Genomic DNA, 22,614 nt, shown 5'->3' with positions numbered 1-22,614 from the left:
CAGGGGAATGCTGATATTCCCCTGGTCCAGCAAACTCCCTGGTCCGGGATACCTCAGGTCCCAAGGGTGCTGCACCAAGGAGGCCCAACCTGTAGAAGCTTAGACAGAAGGAGCTGTCTATTCATAACTGTAGAATGCCTGGAACTCTTTTGAGCCCTCTGTAAAATAATAAGGTGAAGAAAAAGAACCAATTCGTATTGGCTTACAAAACACATGTGTATAAATCAATGCACCAACATGAAATTAAGGACTAATTAACAGTGTGAAAAGTTCTGACAATAACATTGGACATATTCATTATGGGCCAAGTTCTTAAAGATACTGAGGCCCCATAGTTCTTTCCTCGAAGTTTAAAATATGAGATTCAGCCTTTTCAGTCTGATGAGCACTCTCTGCTTCCATTGATTTCAAAATCTATGAGACCCATTTCTGATATGGTGTAACTATATGAAGTTTAGGAGATTGTACCTATTAACAGCAGCTCTAAATTTGTCTCTCCTTTTTAACATCAAAAATACATATATGAAGGTCAACTTTGTTACAGTTCTAAAAGATGCATGATGAAATTTTTTCAATAAAAGTTAGCTCATCATGTATAATTCAAGCAACCTTTTGCTCTCAAATCAGAGAAGGTATTCTTTAAGTTCAAACAGTGTTAAGTGATGAAGGTTTTTTCAGATATTACCATGGTTTTAAGATGTTTTTAACAAAAAGAATGCTAACTAGATTTTTAATATTAAAAGTTTGAAATCAAATATGCCCATCACTGGATTATTTTAAATCTTAAAATCTTAGCGTTTATACTTGGAAGAGGACTTCCTCCTTTATCTTTTTAATTTGATTGAATTTTTCATGTGAAAGTAAGAGACTATGACAGTAACTCGATTGTAGGTAAAGGATGTATGTATAGTATTACAGAGAGAAATAGAATGTTCTGTTAGCCATCTCTTGAGAGCAGTAGTTATCTTAATTGTAAGTTCAAGAATGGTAGTTTGGCCTTTTATTAAATAAATGGGAATTGTGAAAGGAGGATTTTAGGCAGGTACTAAACCTGAGCAATATTTAATTAGAGAACTGTCTTGATAGTGAGCTGCAGTCATGTACAAGCACCACAGCTGAAGGCTTATGTGAAAACAGATTCTTGCATATAGACTAAATATTAATACCTACCCATCAACAGAAACGTGTAGTGAATTGATGTTGTTGCCCCATATACACAATGCTTCAATATCTGATCTTATCTGGGCCTACCTGTCATCTGAGATCTTTCCTTTCTGTAATCCATTCTTAATGCATTCAGAGTGGAAAGAGAAATACTTATCCAGAGACATCGCAGAACCAGATAGACAACATGGGAGCAGTGTGAGGTAAACTCATGCATGAGCAGATGAAGAACTAAAGTACCAATAGCAGAATACCACTTTCTCTTCAAGAAAAAAAATGTTGGAGTACCACTTTGAACACATGTGGAACTATAGAATCATTGGTCCTTACCTCAAACATTGTAATAATCCAGGCTGTTTTCAACTGCAGTATATAAAATGAGAAAAGAGGAGCTGTGTTTTAAACAAAGTTGTACTAATTGTTCAGCTGCAAACACTCAACTCATTTTATCTGTAATATACACCTGCATTGAATTGAAGTTCTTAGGTTTTTTTGTTTTGTTCAAAATTTTCAGGAATCTTGCCCCTTGATTCAGAAGAGTCCGGTCTCTGTGAAATTGCTCTAGTTCATGAACATTATTTGGGTAAGTAGAATGTCATTTGTAAATATTTAAAATTATTACAGATATAAAATCCAAAGGAATCTTTCTCATAGTCAGCCAGTGCTTGGAACCTCCCGCCCTGCAAGGGGCTCAGCATTTAAAGTGCTGTGCAGTTGGCAGTTGACTCTAAGCACAATGCTCCCATGCAGGGTAGGGATAGAGAGCGAGAGACTTCACGTGCTCCCCCTCTCCAGGCCCTGATTGACCTGGGGGCAGCATGCAAAGTCTCCTCCCACTGCGTGGGTAACTAGAGGGAACTGCCAACGTGGTTCTCTCTGGGTGGGCAAAGACTTTGCACACTCCCCCACCCCTAGACCAATCAGGGTCTGTGGCTGCAGAAGCATAGAAGTATCCTGGCTCTGCCCCTTTCACCTGAGGCCCTGTCCTTTCCGGGGTGGTCCGGGGCTACTTCAAAAATTATTGCCCACCCCTGCCTTAGAATCAAAGGGACATATGGAATATACCCTAACGAACTAGAGTGGAGGTGGAAAAGGCAAATTCCCAAGTTCAGAAACCCAGGGAAAAGATGGCATTGTAGATTATACCAACATTTCCTTCTTTGGAATCTCTTTGCCTTTCCTGAAGCAGCATTGTCTGGTGGATAGAGTGACTGGACTGAAAATCACAACACTTGAGTTTCATTCCCAGCTCTGCTATATTCTGTTGTTTAGTTAAATGACTTGCTCAAAGAATCTATCTTAATTATTCTTTCTATTCTTCTGACTCTGTCCATGGAGAAGCAAACCTCAACTGCTGTGGAATGGAACTTCTTTAAAGAATAATGTAAACTTACATTTATACTGACACCAAACCCTTACTCCACTTTTAACTGTGTAAATTATTCTGAGGAAAATATTGTTTCCCTGATCCCTATATATTGGTTGTAACCAGTGGGTTTTTTTATAAGAAAAAAAAAAAGGTGCCGGTTCTCTAGGTCAAACTTGTTGAGGCCCCCGAAAAAAAGTGGGCGGGGAGGGGGACTTGTTAAGCCAAAAAAAAACAAACTTGTTGAGCCAAACCAAAAACCATGCTGGGGGCTGAAATTCAGTCGCAGCTCCTTTAAGAGTCGCTGCTCTGGAAGCTGGAAGAAAAAACACCGCATGTCCCGAGCAGGTTTCTGTCAGGAGCCGAGCTGCCCCAGGAAAACAGGTACTGGTACGCGCAAGGGAAATCCCATTCCCTTACTGTGGGTTGGGAAAATAGGTGACGGTACGCCATTCCGGGCAGTACCATCACAGAAAAAAACACTGGTTATAACCAAATAACCTAGATAACAAGCTAACTCACTTTAAGGTAAAATCCCCTTCTGGTTGTGATTCCTTATGCCAGTAAAATAATAGTGGTTCATTAATATTGAAAATAAATGTTTAGTACTTTTTCTAATACTTAAAACTATAGGCTAAGCAAAATCAGGAGTTGTATAAAAGTGAGAAGTATGTGCTGGTGGACTATACATGTTAACTCTACAAGAAAATCCTTTTAAGATTTCCTGTATTCCCCTGTATAGTTTACTACGGCTGCGTTTACACTGGCAACTTTTTCCGCAAAAGCATTTGCTTTTGCGGAAAAACTTGCCAGCTGTCTACACTAGCCGCTTGATTTGTGCAAAAGCACTGACGTTCTACTGTCCGAAATCAGTGCTGCTTGCGCAAAAGCCCTTTTCCGGAAATGTTTTTGCGCAAGAGGGCCAGTGTAGACAGCTAAAAACTGTTTTGCGCAAAAAAGCCCCGATGGCGAAAATGGCGATCAGGGCTTTCTTGCGCAAAACCGCATCTAGATTGGCACGGACGCTTTTCCTCAAAAAGTGCTTTTGCGGAAAAGCATCCATGCCAATCTAGATGCTCTTTTCCGCAAATGCTTTTAACAGAAAAACTTTTCCGTTAAAAGCATTTGCGGAAAATCATGCCAGTCTAGACGTAGCCTTTGTGTAGTGTCATGAACTGACTTACACAGTGTCTCAGATAATCCTAGAGTTCTCCAGTGCATCAACAGAGAGATTTGGACAACTCGATGATCACTTTATTCTCAATTAGTATCAGGTGTGAGGGGGAAAGCAGTGCAATCTAAGTCTCTAATCTCTTGTTCCTCATATTTAAAAATCAGTCCAGGTTCTGGATCTGGATTTTCAGTGTGGAAGGTAGTACAAAGAACCTCTTTAAAAAAAAAAAAAAAAAGGGGGGCAGGGGGGAGGGAGGAGTTGTTGAGGCGCTTTTTGCATTTGAAAGTGAACTCAGTAAAGATTGCTGTACAGATCAGATGCTTAGTTCCTCAGAGAAGCAAATGCCTGTCTCCCACTCTGTAGAAGAATCCTACTGGTCAACATAATAACACTGCATGCAAGAGCATTCCACTATTTTCTTTATGTAATGGAGGAGACATGGTTTAGAGGAAATGGACTGGCATTTATTATTTCTCCCTATGCTTTTAATAGAAAACTAGGAAGCTGTGCCCCCTGCTCACTATGCTCACTAACCCCCCACTCTATGGGGATAGGCAGCCCTGGTTCATCCCAGCCGCCAGGGAGACCTGGGGTTGAGGCCACACCAGCCACGGTCTCTCATCCCTCTCTCTCTCCCTCTCCCCCAACTGCCGGGGAAGGCTGAAATTTCACCAGTCCCAGTCTTCCGTCCCCAGCCACCAGGGAAGGCCAGGTCTGAGGCCATGCCACCCCTGTTCTCTTGCACCCGTGGCTGCCGCCGGGCCAAGCCCACAGCAGCTACAGCTCTTCCTCTGGCCGCTGGGGAGGGGTGGGCTGGGCCAGCGCAGCAGTCCCAGCTCTCCATGTGGGACCGGGAGGGAAAGGGGGAAAGAGAGAATATATGAATATATTAAAGATCTAGGGACAAAAACTATTGTTAAAATTGTTTTTATTGAAAGGTGGGGTCTTTACAAAACTAGTTGCTTTCTTTCCCTGTCTGTTTATTCTCCTTTTACACAGTTCATAAACCAGAAAAAGTCTGTTGGGTTGAAGCAGCAGGGACCATTCGTGATGGCCTAAGAGCATACACAGCCCTGCATTACCTTTCCCATGTTTCTCCTGGAAAAACTGTATTAGTAATGGATGGAGCAAGTGTAAGTAACAATAATGTACTAAAATCACATCTTTAAAATAATTTGGGAACAAACAGTAATTTATAGGTCTGTCAAACAAGTTAAAACATTTATTGCAATTAATCACATGATTAAATTGTGCTATTAATAGAATACATTATCTAAATATTTTGATGTTTTCTACATTTTCAAATATATTGATTTAAATTACAACACAGAATATAAAGTGTACAGTACTCATTGTTTTAATTTTTGGTTACAAATACTTGTGTGTTAAAAATAAAAAATAATATTTTTAAATTACTCTAATACAGATACTGTAGTGTAATATCTTTTTCATGAAAAAAAAGAGAACTTACAAATGTAGAATCACATACAAAAAGCAACAGCATTCAAATATAATGTTATGTTCTACAAGTCCACTCAGTCCTCCTTGTTCAGTCAATCACTCAAATAATGCCACCAACAGAAAATTGATTTTCTTTTTTGGTGGTTTAGGATCTATAGTTTCCACGTCAGAGGTTTGCTCTTTTAAGATTTCTGAAAGAAACCTCCACATCTTGGCTTTCTCAGATTTTGGAAGTCATTTCCAATTCTTAAATCTTGGGTCAAGTGCTATAGTTGTCTTTAGAAATCTCATCATTGGCAACTTCTTTGCATTTTGTCAAATCTGCGATGAAAGTATTCTTAAACAATATGTGCTGCGTCATTATCTGACACTACTGTAACATCAAATATATGTCAGGATGTGGCTAAAACATAACAGGAAATGCACAAGTCTCCTTCAAAGTGTTCAGTCACAAATTTAATTAACATTTTTTTAAAAAGTATAATCAGCAGGGAAGAATGGTGATTTAATATCAGCAGGGAAGAATGGTGATTTAATATCATCACCATTCCTCTGGAATGGCAGCCAAAGCATGAAAGGGCATATGAATATTTAGCATAAATACCTTGGAATGCTGGCTACAGAAGTGCCATATGAATGCTTGTTCTCACTTTCAGGTGACATTGTAAATAAGAAGCAGGCAGCATTATCTCCCATAAATGCAAACTTGTTTCTCTATGCAGTTGGCTGAACAAGAAGTAGGACTGAGTTGACTTATAGGTGCTAAAATTTTACATTGTTTTGTTTTTGAGTGCAGTTATGTAGCAAAAAAACTACATTTGTAAGGTGCACATTCACAATAAATAGATTGTGCCACAGTACTTGCATGAAGTGAATTGAAAAATATTATTTTTCATTTTTACAGTGCAAATATTTATACTAAAAATAATAGTGATCACTGTATACTTTGTATTCTGTGTTGTAATTGAAATCAATGTACAGGCAGTCCCCGGGTTACGTACAAGATAGGGACTGTAGGTTTGTTCTTAAGTTGAATTTGTATGTAAGTCGGAACTGGTACATATTTTAGGGAAAACTCTAGACAAAACATTTCTCCAGAGGTCAGTTTTATTCTCCCACACCTCACTTCCCTCAGTCCTTTATTCTCAAGCTGAGGTGTCTGCTGAGAAAAGCCGCTCCGCGTCTCCCTCGTCTGCAGGGGGGGAGGGTGCTAGCTTCGCGTCTCTCTGTTCTGCTGGGGGGAAGCAGCTAGTGTGGGGTTGCCTCACCCCGTTTGTAAGTAGGGATCCAATGTAAGTCAGATCCATGTGACCCGGGGACTGCCTGTATTCCAAAATGTAGAAAAAAAATCCAACAATATTTAATAAATTTCCATTTATATTGTTTTATCAGTGTGTTTAAATCTGTAATTAATTGCTATTAATTTTGTTAATTGCATGAGTTAACTGCGATTTAATCAACAGTCCCAGTAATTTACTTTTATCGAGGAATTTACCCAGAAACATAGGATTTGCAGTGACAGATTGGACACACCAAGTCTTCTGATTCTGTGTCGTTCAGTAGATGTTTCACAGCAGTTGCAAAAAGACACCCCTAAGCACATTGGGCCAATTTGTACCATCCTGTCCATGTTGTGTGAGGAGTAGAGGGGGGAATAATTCTTGCTTTGCTCTGTTTTGATGTACTCTTTTATAGTGATCTCTCAACTGTAGATGGAAGAAGGTGTATTTTATTTAACCTCCGTCCACAGCACCATTTTTAAATTTCTTCTTGTTGTTCAGTTGTGAATACCTGTCCTTTTTAACTGCTGGTATAGCTTTAGGTTCACTTAAGCATAAAACTATCAATGTAAATATAGTTTTTCAACGTATACAAGCTAACAAGTGCTTGGAGCACTTCTCTAGGTACAGTAAAACTCCGGTAGTCTGGCATCCAGTGGTCCGGTACGCCTGATGGTCCGGCACCAACTGCTACCCGGAAGTGCTCCGGCAGCTGCTTCAAGTTGTTACTGTAATTGATTAACTGCGGCTGGATCCACAGCAGACAGGCTGTCATTCTACCTTTCCTCTCTACTGCCTGGAGGGGGGGGGTGCAGGGGAAGGTAGGGATCGGTGGGGGAGGGGACGGGGGTGTGCCAAACCCTCCCTCCTGCTGCAGGGAGGCAAAGCCTGTGAGTGGTGGAAGGGGAGAGGGGGCGAGAGGCAGGCAGCCGCATTCAGGACATTCTAATCAGTTACACTTACTCCGGCTGGATCCACAGCCGACAGGCTGTCAATCTACCTTTTCTCTCTACTGCCTGGAGGGCGTTAGGGATGATCTCTTGTGAGTTTCAGCAGCAGCCTGTCACCTGCGGATCTACCCGTTCCCACCGCCTCTCCCCCTCTCCCCTCCAGGCAGTAGAGAGGAAAGGTAGATTGACAGCCTGTCGGCTGTGGATCCAGCCGGAGTAAGTGTAACTGATTAGAACGTCCTGAATGCGGCTGCCTGCCTCTCGCCGCCTCTCCCCTTCCACCGCTCGCAGGCTTTGCCTCCCTCCAGCAGGAGGGAGGGTTTGGCACACCCCCGCCCCCTCCCCCGCCGACCCCTGCCTTCCCCTGCCCCCCCCCCTCCAGGCAGTAGAGAGGAAAGGTAGATTGACAGCCTGTCGGCTGTGGATCCAGCCGGAGTAAGTGTAACTGATTAGAACGTCCTGAATGCGGCTGCCTGCTTCTCGCCCCCTCTCCCCTTCCGCTGCTTGCAGGCTTTGCCTCCCTGCAGCAGGAGGGAGGGTTTGGCACACCCCCGCCCCCTCTCCCGCTTCCCCTACGACGAGACCCGCCCCTGCCAGAGTACCTCCTGATGGTCCGGCATTTCTGATAATCCGGCACCACCTGGGTCCCAAGGGTTCCGGATTATCGGAAGTCTACTGTAGCATATCATCCTTAAAGTAGCAGCCAAACCCAAAGATGTAGTCAGAAATTACAGCTGCATTTACATTATTTTATACATTGGAGCTGGAATTCAAGCAACGGTTCCTCTCTTAGAGCCTGATCCAAAGCCTGTTAGTGAAAAGATTTCCATTGACTTCGGTAAGCACAAAATCAGACCCTTAAGGATATGAAATACTTATCCAGACATATTTCATTAAGACATCAAAAATATTAAACCTGTTTCAAGGTATCCTTCTTTGATCACTGCAGAGCTTCTGTTGTAATAAAACTCTTTTTTTAAAAACTCAATTTCATTACTGTGGTTGTAAATCAACTGGTATATATATTTTCCCTGCAGCCATTTGGTACAATAGCTATTCAGTTAGCACAGCACAGAAGAGCCAAAGTAATTTCTACTACATGTAGTCTTGAAGACAAGCAGTATTTGGAGAGACTTAGACCTCCTGTGGGTAAGTTAGATGTATTTTAACTGGGTTTTTTGGTTCACATCTGTTGTAGTGTTTGCTGTTTTCCAATACTTATCTAGCAAAAAAACACTTAATGCCTGGTTTTAGTCAGATTGTTTGGGCAGTCTCTTCACATGGTAAATAATGTTGTTCAAGAGTAGAGAGAAAATATCACCTGACTCAGACTAGATTCTGTGCTATTCTAACTTCTGTACCTGAAGTCTTTCTGACATTGCGTGCCTGAGGTACAGTATTTAGATGGGTAAAATCAGAATGGAAAAAAATTAATTAAATTTAGAATTGAAACAAACTATGGGGAATTAGTTTTAAGTTGTTACAGAAACAAGAGGGAGCTAAGTTTCATGGTACTGGTATAATTTCTTTGTCAGAAAATCAATGAATTTCCATAGTTTAGCAAACTAATCCTCCGGAAATCAGAGTCTTTCCATTGACTTCAGTGGGTTTTGGCTTAGACTCCAAATGCTTGTTCATATTTGACTTCTTCAGTTCCCAGTTTATTGTGACGTATACTAGGTTTTGTTGGATTAAAGAAGGGTTTCTCAACCTCCTTTTATAAAGTAACCCTTTTTAAATAAAAAAAAAAAAATTATAAGTACCCACAGTACTTTCAGTTTTCAGACACACAACAATTTTTTTACTATTGCAACATGTTTGTTTAAACAACTTAATCGTTGCCGGGCGGGTGATGAAATTTTTGGGTGTAAAAAGTACAAAAATAATAAAGCGCCGTAAAACTTAAAACAAAAATTCAGTTTTCTCCAAATTTCAGTTGTGTTGACATACCCTCTAGACTTATCTCGAGTACACCTACAGGTACTCGTACCACTGGTTGAGAAACACTGGGTTAAGGTATTTGGACACTATTCCTGGGAGTCAGAAGATTATTTTTTGCTAGGGAGACAGGGAAAAATAGGTCTAATTTGTATATTTTAGATTTATTTTTTAAAAAGGCCATGTAAGAGCATAAAATCCTATGTTTTTTCTAAAACATGTAAATTGTTTATATCAAGAACAAACTTATCTTGATAAGTAGATATTAATATTTGATCTATATGTAGGAAGCGGTTTTAACAAATTATTGAACATATATGTGGACAAAATACAATAGCAAAGCACAGGAGTTGTATTAAACTGGTGGTGTCTAATATTTCAGAATAGAAACAGAATATGAACATAAGAAAAAGCACTGTATTTCTAGCAGGATACAGAAAGACCTAAAAAAGAAATGTGTATTTGTGATAATCAACTGCAAAGTTTATGTATATACATTCCCTGTAACAGCTGTCCTGTGTGCTGATGTCATGAATGATATCATAGTTCTTTCTGAGCCATCTCAGTATAGTAGGAGTTTTGATACTGCAAACTTTCATACTCCATAATAGCAGGTGTTGGGTGTGGATAAACAGTGGTGCCAAGTCATGAAAAGTGTTGCTATTACTCACTGCTCACCATTAAGTTAGGTGGAAGCTGGAGGAAAACACTAAAGACTTGTCTAAAGTATGTTGAAAATGTTAGAACCATATATGCTACTATACTATACTATATAGTGATTGTGCTGAATGTTTCTGTGAACTGTGGAGGTCCTTTTGATTTTGTAAAATGATTTATTACACAGATAACCCTTGTCTGCAGTGATTGAAAAATTGTTATTGCACCTTGCCAGCAAGAAGTGGGCTTAAACAAAGTTGTGTCTAACACATTTGAATTAGAAGATGGAACACATTGGCCTGAAGTGCAAAATTCTAATAGTTCATTGAATATTTCATTACATGTTTTGTATATGAACAAAGTGGTTCAGAATAATAAGACCTTCACCTAACATTTTAACAGTTTACCAATAATCCTCTTTTTAAAAAAAGTTAAATAATTTTGAAATATATCTGGGTTACAGGATTTATACTTGTTTCTGTTTATACCATGTTGAATTGTGCTGTCAGTTATGGCATCATTTTGATAAATGAAAGAAATAGTAGGGTACCCAAGATGCAACTCCTGAAATAACTGATATTCTAGCAAAGTGGTTCTAAACTGGGGTACACATACCCCTGTGGGTACGTAGAGGTCTTCCCTTGGGTACATCATTTAATCTAAATAGTTGTCTAATCTTACAACAGTCTACCGTATTTTCCGGCGTATAAGGCTACTGGGCGTATAAGACAACCCCCTAATTTTTTAGTTAAAAGATAGGGTTTCATCTTATACCCCAGCGCCCCTCCGCCTCCCTGGCTTTGCTCCCGGTGTCCCTGGTCTGCTGGAGACGGTCCCCAGCAGACCAGAGGCACCGGAGCAAAGCCGAAGCGGTGGCGGGGTGCCGCGCTTCTGAGGCTTTGCTCTGGCAAAGCCTCAGAGGCGCGGGACCCGGCCGCTGCTGCGGCTTTGCTCCCGGTGCCTCTGGTCTGCTGGGGACCGTCTCCAGCAGACCAGGGACACCGGGAGCAAAGCCTCTGAGGACGCCCTGGCAGCGAGACAGCCCCGGCGCGCCTGGGCTGCCCCATCGCCGGAGCCGCTCCGCGGCTTTGCAAAGCCTCGGGGGAAGCTAGCAGTGGGGCATCCCAGGCGCGCCTGGGCTGCCCCGCCACCGGCTTCCCCCGAGGCTTTGCAAAGCCGCATACACGGCATATAAGACGACCCCCGATTTTTGGGGGATGTTTTTTAATATCAAAAGTAGTCTTATACGCCGGAAAATACGGTACTTTAAAAGCACTAGTGATGTCCGTCCATAATAACATTTCATACAGACTAGGGATGTAAGTGGCTAGTCAACTAGTCACTCCCCTCGCTCTCCCCTTGCTGCCTCTATCAGAAAGAGGCAGCAAGGGGGGTAGAGAAGGTGTTGGGGGGGGAGGCGGCTTAAGAGCGGGTTCCCCAGCTCCAGCTCCATGGGATGGAGCAGGGGCACAACACTGGCATTCTACCTTTGAAATGCACAAGAGACCCTGCTGCTGCTCTTGAACATTTCAAAGCGAAAGTACCAGATGGAGCCCAGGGCTGGCCCAGGCACCATGCAGCTCTTCCACTTTGAAATGCCGTGTGGAGTCTAGGCTCCATGTGGTATTTCCGCTTCAGAATACACAAGAGCTGCAGCAGGGAATCTTGTGCATTTCAAAATGGAAGCGCCACATGGAGTCTAGGGTTTGTGAGGACTCCCGCGTGGCTCCAGGCTCCATGCTGTGTTTCAAGCAGCGAGCACTTCTGCCTTTGAAATGTAGCAACAGCCAGGCCATTTCTTGCTACGTTTCAAAGCAGAAGCATCCTTATCAACTAATTGAATAGTCGATGGAAATTCCATACACTATTTGATTAGTTGATAAATCTAATTTTAACATCCCTAATACTTACTAATACAGACAATGGTTTGTTTATACTTCTCTATATATTATATACTAAAATGTAAGTACAGGTTGGACCTCCCTGGTCCTGAATGAGAGATTTTTGCAGGTCTGGGGAGGTCTGCAGGTGTTTTTCATGTCTGGGAAGGTAATTTCTGCCCCCTTGATGTCATCCCCTCTCCTCCCCCCTCCTCCCCCTGCCCCCGCCCTGATGTTTCACAGGGCTTCCTAGCTCCCCTGGGCCATGCACTGAGCTTCCCTGGCTCCAACCCCCCCTTCACCCACAGTCCATCTGGGCTGCATGCCGGGCTCTTGCCCCTCCTCCACAACTGCATCATATCGGCACCCCCGCCCTCCGCCCTGCAGCACACTGAGCTCCCTGCTTTCTCCCCTACAGCGCACCAGGACTCTTTGATCCTGGAACATTCGTGGTCTGGACCAAAGAGTCTTGGTTTAGAGAAGTGTAACCTGTACAATGTTTATATTCCAGTTGATTTATTTTATAATTATATGGTCAAAATGGGAAAGTGAACAATTTTTCACTAACATCAAGCTTGAAGGGAGGCCACTCTGCCTCATTACAATTCCCAACAAAGTTTGCTTTTTTCACTTACTGTCTCTTTTAAATGTCTGTTTCATAGATTCTTCTCTGAGTTTTCTCCTTTTTTTTTTTCCTTCCTTTATATCAAAAAGGCATGATATTTAATTGGTATGTTCATTTTACAAAATTTAATTTAATCTCTTACGTTTTGGATTTATACCTCCATGTTTAGTTGTAATTGTTTCAGATATGCTAAAGTGCAAAACCTTTATTGATGCAGCTTATTTAACCAGAAATTTATATTTTATTCAACAAGCTGTAAAATAGTTTAAATAGGCTATTTCTGTATTCTTGTTGTTCTTGATTTCCAGCAACTAAAATTAGAGATTTCGATCTTACTTTCATAATGTAAGTAAATAGCTATTGGATAATTGATGCAACATAAATCTTATAACACTTTTTTTTCCAATATAGCTTTGAAAAGAGCACTAGAAAGCATTCTTCAATACAGTATTGTGTACTTTGTTTTAACCTGCTTAATGTTATGTACAAAAATTTAACCGTAATCTTCAAAGCATTTCTATTAGGTAGTAATTAAGTGTTATCGTTATTGCAAGGTTATTTTAGATGAGGATAATGATGCAATGAGAGACGTGACTTGCTCAAACCCACGAACAAATCAGTGACATAACCGTGATTTAAAAACAATGATTTTTCTGATCATTCCTCTAGTCCAGCGGTCTCCAAACTTTTTCCCATCACGCTTCATCTTACCTAAAATGGAACCTGACTGTACTCCTCCCTCCACATGCTGGAATGGGACCAGGAGCCAAGGCTGCAGATGGGATTGGGAGCAGGTCTGGGGCAGAGTGGGGCTGAGAGGTTACTCCCTCCCCAGCCCTTGTGTGGGCCGGGCTGGATCCTGATGCATGCTCCTGAACATTCCTTTGTGCCCCCTGGGAGGTATACCACACAGTTTGGAGACCACTGTTCTAGTCCATATTGCTTCTATAGTATAACTAGTTATCCTAGAATTTTTGGTTGTTTGCTATGTTTTTCAAAAGTTACTAGTAGTCATATAACCAAATTTAGAACAGTAATATATATCTTTTATGCTGCCTGTCATAAACACTGTGTATATATTTCATTTTGAGGTGAAACACTGTTAAATATACTTTAGTTATTTGGTTTTCATAAAGTCTGTCATTGATCTTGAATAATTTGGGGAATAGAAACTACTGGACTTTGCTTTGCTGCAATTTTGTTCATAACTCATTTTAAAGAATAGAAACTCTATTTGCATGTGTTCTGCTCTGGGTTTAAGTTCTAGATTCATTTACTCTAACTGACCAAACTTCCTGTCCTGTCTAGCTCGAGTCATTGACATCTCAAATGGCAAAACTGATGTGGCAGAAAGCTGTTTGGAGGAAACAGGCGGGCTGGGAGTAGATATTGTCATAGATGCTGGAGGTTTGTAACTGCTGCAGAATTGCTTTGCGGAGTGGTATTTGATATTTTTATTTTTGACAAATTGCAAAACACGTCAATTAAAAGCACACCTGTATAACAGACAATGATTGTATCTATTTTTACACAATGTGGAAATGCAGTTGTGCCTTTGCTGGGTAGAATATTAGACCTTCTTACATGTATGCGATCAAATCACCTTTTTTGGAAGTGTCTAATACTATTGCAGAGTCATTCAGATTAGTACTAGTTGTTAAGTGAACATTTTACTAATTATATTACTTTTAAATAAAACTCCTTACTTATGTTGCAAATCATTTATTTCTCCTTGACAGTATATGATGCTAGATGACAAAAACTGAGGTGTTTGATAATCAAAATAAATAAAATTCATCCCTAAATCCTGCTTGATACCTTTTGTTCAGTTTGAAATAGCTGAACAGGAATCAGCCTGGAAGAAATTTGTACTACCATTGTTTATGTTGTTTAGTGGATAAAGTAAGAACATATATCTCCAATGCAGTCGGTCAGCACCTTGCAGGAGCATTACAGCCCAGAGTGAAAGTGAGTAAGCCTCCTGTGGTGAGAATATTACTTGCTTTACAATTGTCAGACTGTATTACTGTTTTATGACAATTGAAGCATTTATGGGACTATATAGAAAGACTACCACTGAGCTCTAATTTTTTGACAGGAAAATATAATAATGTTAGTAGTATTGCTTCATAGGGGTTCTGCTTTTGCATATACTGTAATTCCATAAAAACATTTTCAGCTGTATTTAAGCACTGCTAAGCATCTGTTTTTGTCAGTTTGCAAATCAGTGTAGTAAAATACAAGGTATCTCAAAAACAGTTGTTTGCTGCATAAAAATACGTTTAGAGTCAATTTAAGACTTAATGGTAAAAACAAGAATGAGGAAGGTCTAAAATTGTCCAAGCCATGTACTTTTCCCTGAGAAATCTTCATGAGATTCTGTTTTTTATTGCAAAACATATTTTTTGCTAATGTGGAAACTGAACATAAAATGTATTTTTTTTGGTCATTGTACTTAAATTGCATTCCTTGTTTGGTTTGTTTTTAAGTGAAATTATACAGTAAAGAATACGAATCATCATTAAAACAGCAACTGCTGCCACACAAACATGATATCATTACACTTCTTGGTGTTGGAGGTCACTGGGTAACCACAGAAAAAAATCTCCAGGTAAGGGCACAAATACTGCAAGTTTACTCTTAACCACAGGAGCTATATTAGACTAACTGTCCATTAGCTGAATGTTCTCCCACTGCTAAAATAAATACAAATCAGTTTGTACACACACATGTACAAACTCACACAAATCTTGGTGTTTATTTCCAAAGAGCAGGAAGTACTTTTGCAACATTAACAAATATCTTTATTTCTGTCCTATAACAAATCACTGTGTCATTTTGTAGGAGCAGTGGTGATGGTGTAGAAAAGAAATCACTATAATAGCATGCATATGCCATTATGGAAGCATTCATTCTGTTTGGCTCAGAATATTGAACTGATTTGCCAGTCAGAGAAGTACTATTTCTTAATAAATTAAACTTTTTAAAATATTATTAATCAATTAATTTCTGATAGATTGGAAGAGGTTTTCCCCTCATCTTTTAGCAGTAAATATAAATGAATTATCCACTAATTCATTTTCATTTGAGAAAATGTAATGATGTTTCCATTAATTTGTTTAAGTTGGACCCTCCAGATAGCCATTGCTTGTTCCTTAAGGGAGCCACAGTCTCTTTTCTGAATGATGAAGTATGGAATTTGTCAAATGTTCAACAAGGGAAGTATCTTTATATCCTTTTAATAATGATTTTAGATGCTAATCAGTAATCTGCCTGTGAGATGGAAAAATTAAGAGAAATTTACTAGTATATACCCTGTTCTAACAAAATACCTAAGCAAGTGGTAAATTTTAACCATGTGATTAAATATTTGCTATTCCAGAAACATACTAACCATTTTTAATATAATTTTTCATTATTGTTTTGACAAAACTTTGTATGTTGATTGCCTCCAAGTTTCTACTTTGGGAAAAGCTGAACAGAAAACTAAAACAAAATATTCTGAAGAGAGTAAAATATTAGGGCCCTGATCCTCAACCAGTGTAAATCAGCATAACTCCATAGATGACAATGCAGTTGTTTGTTTACACCAGCTGAGAGTCTGGCACCTTAAATCAAATCTTATCTATGCTTTTACATTTTCAGGATTATTTGTTCTCCATTCTTCTAGGCATTATTTTTTTTATCTACAAATCTTAACTTTTGCATTGTAATGACTAAACAAAAATATTTAATAACTCATTGTTATGCTTTTGTCTTCACGGGGACTATATTTTTAAGAAATTATACCCTATTTGCAAATTCTATGTACCTACATTCTGTTGAGCAAACTCTGTATGTGTACACACCCATGAGTACCTGCTGGTAGAGAGATGAGTGGCTCTTTATATAAAAACACTATTTCTACCTTTCGTTGCAAATGTAATCATAGTTTTAGGATTCTTCCTTTTTTCTGCCCAGCACTGTAGATCATGAGACCTGCTGAAATCATTTTTGCCGTTCAGCAGAAAAGGAGTTTAAAGATTAAGTCTCTGCATTCTAAAAGGGAATTAGCTACATAGAGACTCTTGGGTGAAAGGAAGTCTCCCCCTCCCTACACCCAACTTAATTGCACAATAGTTGAACCACAGTTAAGCACGCCAAAGGGCTTGTCTACATGAACAGTAATGTGGGTGATGAAACAAGTAATCATGAATATCTTTTTTTTGTTATTTGTTGACATTCCACTTCAGTACAGCTCTATAAAATTTCCTGATTATAATAATGACTAATAAGTCTGAGAAATACAACTTGTATTCTTAGCTCTTAAACTAAACACAGAGGATTTATTTTGTCTTCTCTTATTCTGTCCTATAATCACAGAATGTACTTTGTTTACCACAAGTTGTTCAAACAGAATAACAGCTTTACCTCGAATTGTTCTTTAGATACACTGCACATATTTATGTGATCTGAAGAGAACATTTTTTTACAGAAAAAGACACCAGGAGAGATCATATGGGGATCAGATTGAAGTGGCTTACATTTTAAAAGTAAATGAACCCAAGTTAAATTTTCTGGTGACTGTCAGGGTTTTACTGACAAAAAGTGTCCATATAGATATGGTGTTAGTCTTCAATGTTTTTGTCAAAGACAGTGCTGTCCACACTAATGCTTTTATGTCAGTGGGAGATACTCAACCACCAACATAGGTACTGCCGTTCACTGGGGATGGTTAAGCCAGCGAGAGAGCTCTCTTCCACCGACATAAAGTGGCTACATGGGAGGCCTTACAGTGGCACAGCTGAAGCAGTCTTAATAAAATCCTCTTTTCCCCATTGGCATGAGTGATGCTGATTAGTTAAAAAAAATTAATTTCTTAGAAATGTGCATAGCATTTATATAAGTTGCATTCCCTTGTGAGTTTATGAAATCCCTGTTCTACTTTACATGTTCTTCTTCTCCCAGGCGTGTCTTGATTTTTACCTCTGAGAACTAGTTATCCATCATTCATACAAATAACTCATACCAAAATCTATCATACTTATTCTATAAAGAATGGGAACCACCGTGGTCTGTTTAATGATGGGCATTGAAACTAGTGCTGTGGTTAAAATTATTTAAAATTTTTATTTTTAATTGTTACAGCACTAGATTTGCTAGGTACTGTGGCAATTGTATTTGTTGTAAGATACATTTGTCTACCTGTCTTGTTTGTTTTGTTTTAGAAAGCATAGTTGTAACACATAATCAAATATGGACCTCAGATTAACTCTATTCCCAGTGTTTAAATCATCTCATTTAAGCTTTGGCCCTGAGAGCTCTGCCTAGATGGATGTATCTGCCCTGAGAAAATATGACTGCAGCACGGTGGATAAGCCACTTATGTATATATTGTTACCTTAACTGCCCTCTCAGATACGTATCTTAGAAGATATAATGGAGAAGTTATCAAATAGTATTTTCAGGTAAGAGATGTACCACAGTGAAAACAAACTCTTGATTAATATTGAGCTTTACTCTGAGAAATAACTATTCTTCAGAATACTCATCACCTATTAACTTCAAGTGCTACATTATGAGAAAAATTCTCCTGAACAATTTATATGAAACTATTTATGATACATCATGGTAATTAGCCTGCTGCAGTACCACATGGAAGAATTGTGTCCAATTCCTGTTTTTTCTGTCCTTTAGATCAGCACTGTTTTGAAATCCATCAGAAATAGAACATTCTTTGCTTGTGGGGAGTGGATACCATGTGGTTTTTAACAATATGGGTACTGCAAACTTACTTTGAAATGAGCTATTCCGGAATAGTTATTCCAAAATAGCACATCTTGGCTATGTCTACACTGGCGGCTTCTTGCCCAAGAACATCTTGCACAAGAATATCTTGTGCAAGAACTCTTGCACAGGAACACATCCACACTGCCATGTGCGAGATGTGCTTTTGCGCAAGAGCGCCCATGGCAGTATGGACGTTCTCTTGAGCAAGAAAGCTCTGATAGCCATTTTAGCCATAGGGCTTTCTTGCGCAAGAAATCCCTGCCATGTGTCCACACTGCCCTCTTGTGCAAGAGCTCTTGCACAACAGAGCTTACACCTGTTAGAAAAGAGCATAGCTCTTGCGCACAAAGCCCTCTTACCATGCTGTACTGTAAATCTTCTTGCGCAAGAGCAGGTGGGCAGTGTGGAAGCTCTGTGGAAAAATGGCCGTTCTTGTGCAATAACCCGCCAGTGTAGACATAGCCTTACAGTGCAGGGAAGCCTCAAAATTAGTCAGAGGCAATTTTCCCTAATGTAGATGTGCTATCTTGTTTTAGAGCCCCAGGAGGCACTGGGGAGGAATAACTTAGAATGACTCATGAGGGGCTGTTTTGACATAGCAGCAGTGGAGTGTCTGCACATGCCTTATTTCAAAATAGCTATTTCGGAATAGGCATTATTCCTTGTAGACTGAGCTTTACACATTTAGGAATAAGCCGTCTGTTATGAAATTATTTTGAAATAATGGAATGGCTGTGTAGATGCTCTCATTGTTATTTCAAAATAATGCTAGTTTATCTCAAAATAATGGTGCAGCGTAGACGCACCCTATCTGATTGTAGAGTGTTATTGGCTCAAAATGGAAATCTTTCTAGTTTTCCTGCCAAACAAATGATGGCATCAATAAAATTTGAGGCTGCTATAAGTGGGGAAAAGGGCGATTCTCACAGTTTATACAAAGAGTGGAAAGAGCAGCTCTTTCACCCACCAAAAAGCCAAAATACAATCAGCATATCTTGAATTAAACTTCTGTTTTCTGATTACTTTACAGCTCTGCAGTTCTTCCTGGGATTCTAGCAGAGCTTTAAAATGTTTATTTTGTTTAAGAAGTAAAGTTGACATAGTAAAAAGTAAAGTCTACTGCAATAATCTTGGAATGTTTCTTATTTATCTGAGAGCATGCACACCAGACACTTCTGACAGATTGCTCACTTTTAGGCCTCAGTTGGATGAACCAGTCCCATTGTATGAAGCCAAAGTTTCTGTGGAAATAGTTCAGAAGAATCAAGCAAGAAAAAGACAAGTTATCCAATTCTGAAGCACAATTTCTTGTTTCAAAGACTGTGAAAGACAAAGATATGTAACATATTTGAGAAGTAAATTGGTTTTCAGCTTCAAATAGTTCTATAACTAGTGTCTGAAGATATCCGGGTAGATGGTCTGGGAAGTTTTTGGTACTGAGATGTTTAGTTTCCCTTTATTAAATCTAATAAAATGTTTCCATCAGCAACTTTACGGAGACACCATTAACTTAAAAATCACGTCTGTCTGATTTTTCCCTCCTGTTAGTGTTATAAATAACATTTTAAGATTGTTTTGGGGTCGGAGAACAAATATTTTTTTCTGCTTGTTCAGATTTTTTTTTTTTTTTGCTTGCATTTCATAGCACCTGAGTAGTCTGCTTCAGTCTCTTTTTAAATAGAAGAGACAAATATTAGAAAAAACAGGGAAAATATAGTTGTAAAACCAGCAAAATTGATTGTACTAGGGGATTCTAGGAAGAGGCACCACTTTTAACAGTTTTTCTCAATTTGATTAATTTTCAAGTTTATTGTGAGCTTTTAAGATTTGAATTACTATTCTATGACCATTTCATAATATCACACTTTTATATAGCTATAAAATTAAGATAGACAAATGTGATTGAAAGATTACACAGATATGAGATCAGCCTTTTGTTTTAGTGTTCAATTCATATTAATGTTCAATGAACTTTGTTGTAAGTAGATTTGTTTCTTTTTAAATGGCTAAAGTGGATTTCCATCTCTACCATCCTTCCTAAAATACCTACTTTGTTTCATGTTCACCCTTTCACTTCTGCTCTTTAAGCTTAACTAGTCATACACTAATTTAATGAAACACTAATTTAATGAAACAAGCTTAAATAATGCCATCCTCCTTTTCACCACCACACCGCTGCAGGATATATCCTCAAGGGAAAAACTACAGTTCTTTCAATGGAGCATACAGCTTCTTTGCTTGTTACTACTTGAGATCTGAACCACACTGTCTCCAACTGTTCTGTTAATCTAAATATCACTATTGGGGAAAATAGCTCAAACTATGAGAACTAGTATTTTGAAGACTAGGGACTACATTGTTGGATATCATCCTGAATAACCGTTATGTAATGTTGTAGCCATGTTCATCCCAGGGTATTAGAGAGATAAGGCTGGTGAGGTAACATCTTGGGCTAACTTCTGTTGGTGAAAGAAACAAACTTTCAGGCTTATACAGAGCTCTCTTTCAAATCTGGGGATTCTCCCTCTCCGCATCCAGCCCCAGACCTGAAGAAGAGCTCTGTGTAAGATCAAGCATCTCTCTCCAACAGAATTTGGTCCAATAAATTATCATCAACCACCTTTCATTTCTTCTTCAACAGTATGTCAGTTTATTTTGGTGTGCTATGCTCTAGACATTGGGATTATCCATGTCATCAGTATATCATATAATGCAGATTCTAAGAAGTATGAAAAAATATTCATTTTTCCGTTGGTGATAATGCAAGCCTGAGAATAGGTGCTGTTTCAAGCGGAACATACATATAATATTACAAAGGCATTGATCTCTCTGGGTATGTTTACATTACAGAGAAGATTGAAGCTGCTGCTCTCAAACTTCCAAGGTTCGAATTAGCGGGTCTAGTGATGACATGCTAATTCAAACTGAGCAGGGCGCTCCGATCAGTGCCGGTAGTCCTACTTCCATGAGGAGTAAGGAAAGTTGAAGAAAGAGTATATCAGCTCCTGATAAGGCTGGTTTGACTGCTTTCTTAACTCCTTAGGGCCTTCAAGAGAGGGTAATCAGAATGGCATCCACTCTGGATATTCCACTAACAGCTTTGGTCAAGATGACACACATGCTTTATTCCAGCCAAAGGAGTGACAGCCTCACACTATGTTTAGACTGTAAAGTTCTATCAGAAAAAGATACGCAAATTGCAAACCGCAATTTGTGTATCTTTTTCAGCCTTTTTTTTCCCCAAAAACTCCTTTTCCTAAAGTTGGCCCATCTACATGGGGCCAAATTTCAGAAAAACCTCCTCTTTCAGAACAGCCCTTATTCCTCATACAATGAGGAATATAGGGATGCTGAAAGAACGCGTCTGCTTTTTTGGAAACTGTTCTGAAAAAGCAATAGTGTTCTTGGACACAGCAGAACTTTTCCAGGATTCCTCTGGTATCCCGGAAAAGCTCTTCAGTGTAGATACAGCCTGAGTCACTAGATGGCTGTAGTTTTTTTCGTCATGGTGATAAAAATTATCTGTACCAGGTCTATACCAGCTCCATCGACAACAGTGCAATGTCAGCAGTACTAGACTAATGCCAGGAAAATCACTTGTATAGACTAGGTCCAAATATGAAACGCTCCTCCCTGTTCTATCCCTGCAGATAAACGGAGTGTTAGCAATATATGAGAAGTGATTCTGCTATACTGCATGCTTTTTCTAATTAGGAGGAGTATGGTAAGTAGGACACATGAAATAATTCTGCTCTACTCTGTGCTGATTAGGTTTAAATTGAAGTATTGTGTCCAGTTCTGGGTGCCACATTTCAGGAAAGATGTGGACAAATTGGAAAAAGTCCAGAGAAGAGCAACAAAAATGATTAGGTCATGGTTTCTAGACCATTATGAGGTAAGATGGAAAGAACTGGATTTGTTTAGTATGGAAAAGAGAAGACTGACAGGAGATATGACATAGCTTTAAAAGATTGTTACATGGAGGAGAAAAAGTATTCTCTTTAATTTCTGATAGTAGGACAAGAAACAATATGTTTAAATTGCAGAAAGGGAAGTTTAGACTGGATATCAGTGAAAAATTCTTAATTGTCAGGGTGGTTAACCACTGGAATAAATTTCCTAGGTGGTTGTGGAATCCCTATCATTGGAAATTGTTAAGAGCAGGTTAGACAAACACCAGTCAGGGATGATCTAGATCCATGGTCACCACCCCTTTGATCATGATCGACTGGTCAGTTTTGGGGATTTGACCAGTCGATCGCAAGACATTCCAGGTCTCCCCTCAGCCCCCATTTCCCAGACATTTTCCACACCCACAAGAAGTAGCCTGTTCTGGTGTGGCCTCCTGTG

General features: G+C 39.4%; 1 protein-coding gene across 7 annotated transcripts in view; it reads left to right on the top strand.

The window, feature by feature from the left end:
* CRYZL1 (crystallin zeta like 1) overlaps positions 1-20,280 on the top strand; it is a 33,350-nt gene extending 13,070 nt beyond the window's left edge. For all 7 annotated transcript variants that reach the window (XM_006126020.2, XM_075911286.1, XM_006126021.3 and 4 more), the window contains 8 exons: positions 1,679-1,747; positions 4,704-4,837; positions 8,433-8,544; positions 13,804-13,902; positions 14,985-15,106; positions 15,620-15,725; positions 17,897-17,942; positions 19,462-20,280. In XM_006126020.2, the coding sequence (XP_006126082.1) occupies positions 1,679-1,747; positions 4,704-4,837; positions 8,433-8,544; positions 13,804-13,902; positions 14,985-15,106; positions 15,620-15,725; positions 17,897-17,942; positions 19,462-19,561 (788 nt within the window). In that variant the 3' untranslated portion in view covers positions 19,562-20,280. The remainder of the gene's footprint in view (positions 1-1,678; positions 1,748-4,703; positions 4,838-8,432; positions 8,545-13,803; positions 13,903-14,984; positions 15,107-15,619; positions 15,726-17,896; positions 17,943-19,461) is intronic.
* Positions 20,281-22,614: the final 2,334 nt, after the last annotated feature.

Source organism: Pelodiscus sinensis, chromosome 1 (genome assembly GCF_049634645.1).
Source record: "Pelodiscus sinensis isolate JC-2024 chromosome 1, ASM4963464v1, whole genome shotgun sequence".
Lineage (NCBI taxonomy): Eukaryota > Metazoa > Chordata > Testudines > Trionychidae > Pelodiscus > Pelodiscus sinensis.
This window is presented reverse-complemented; position numbering and strand designations above follow the sequence as displayed.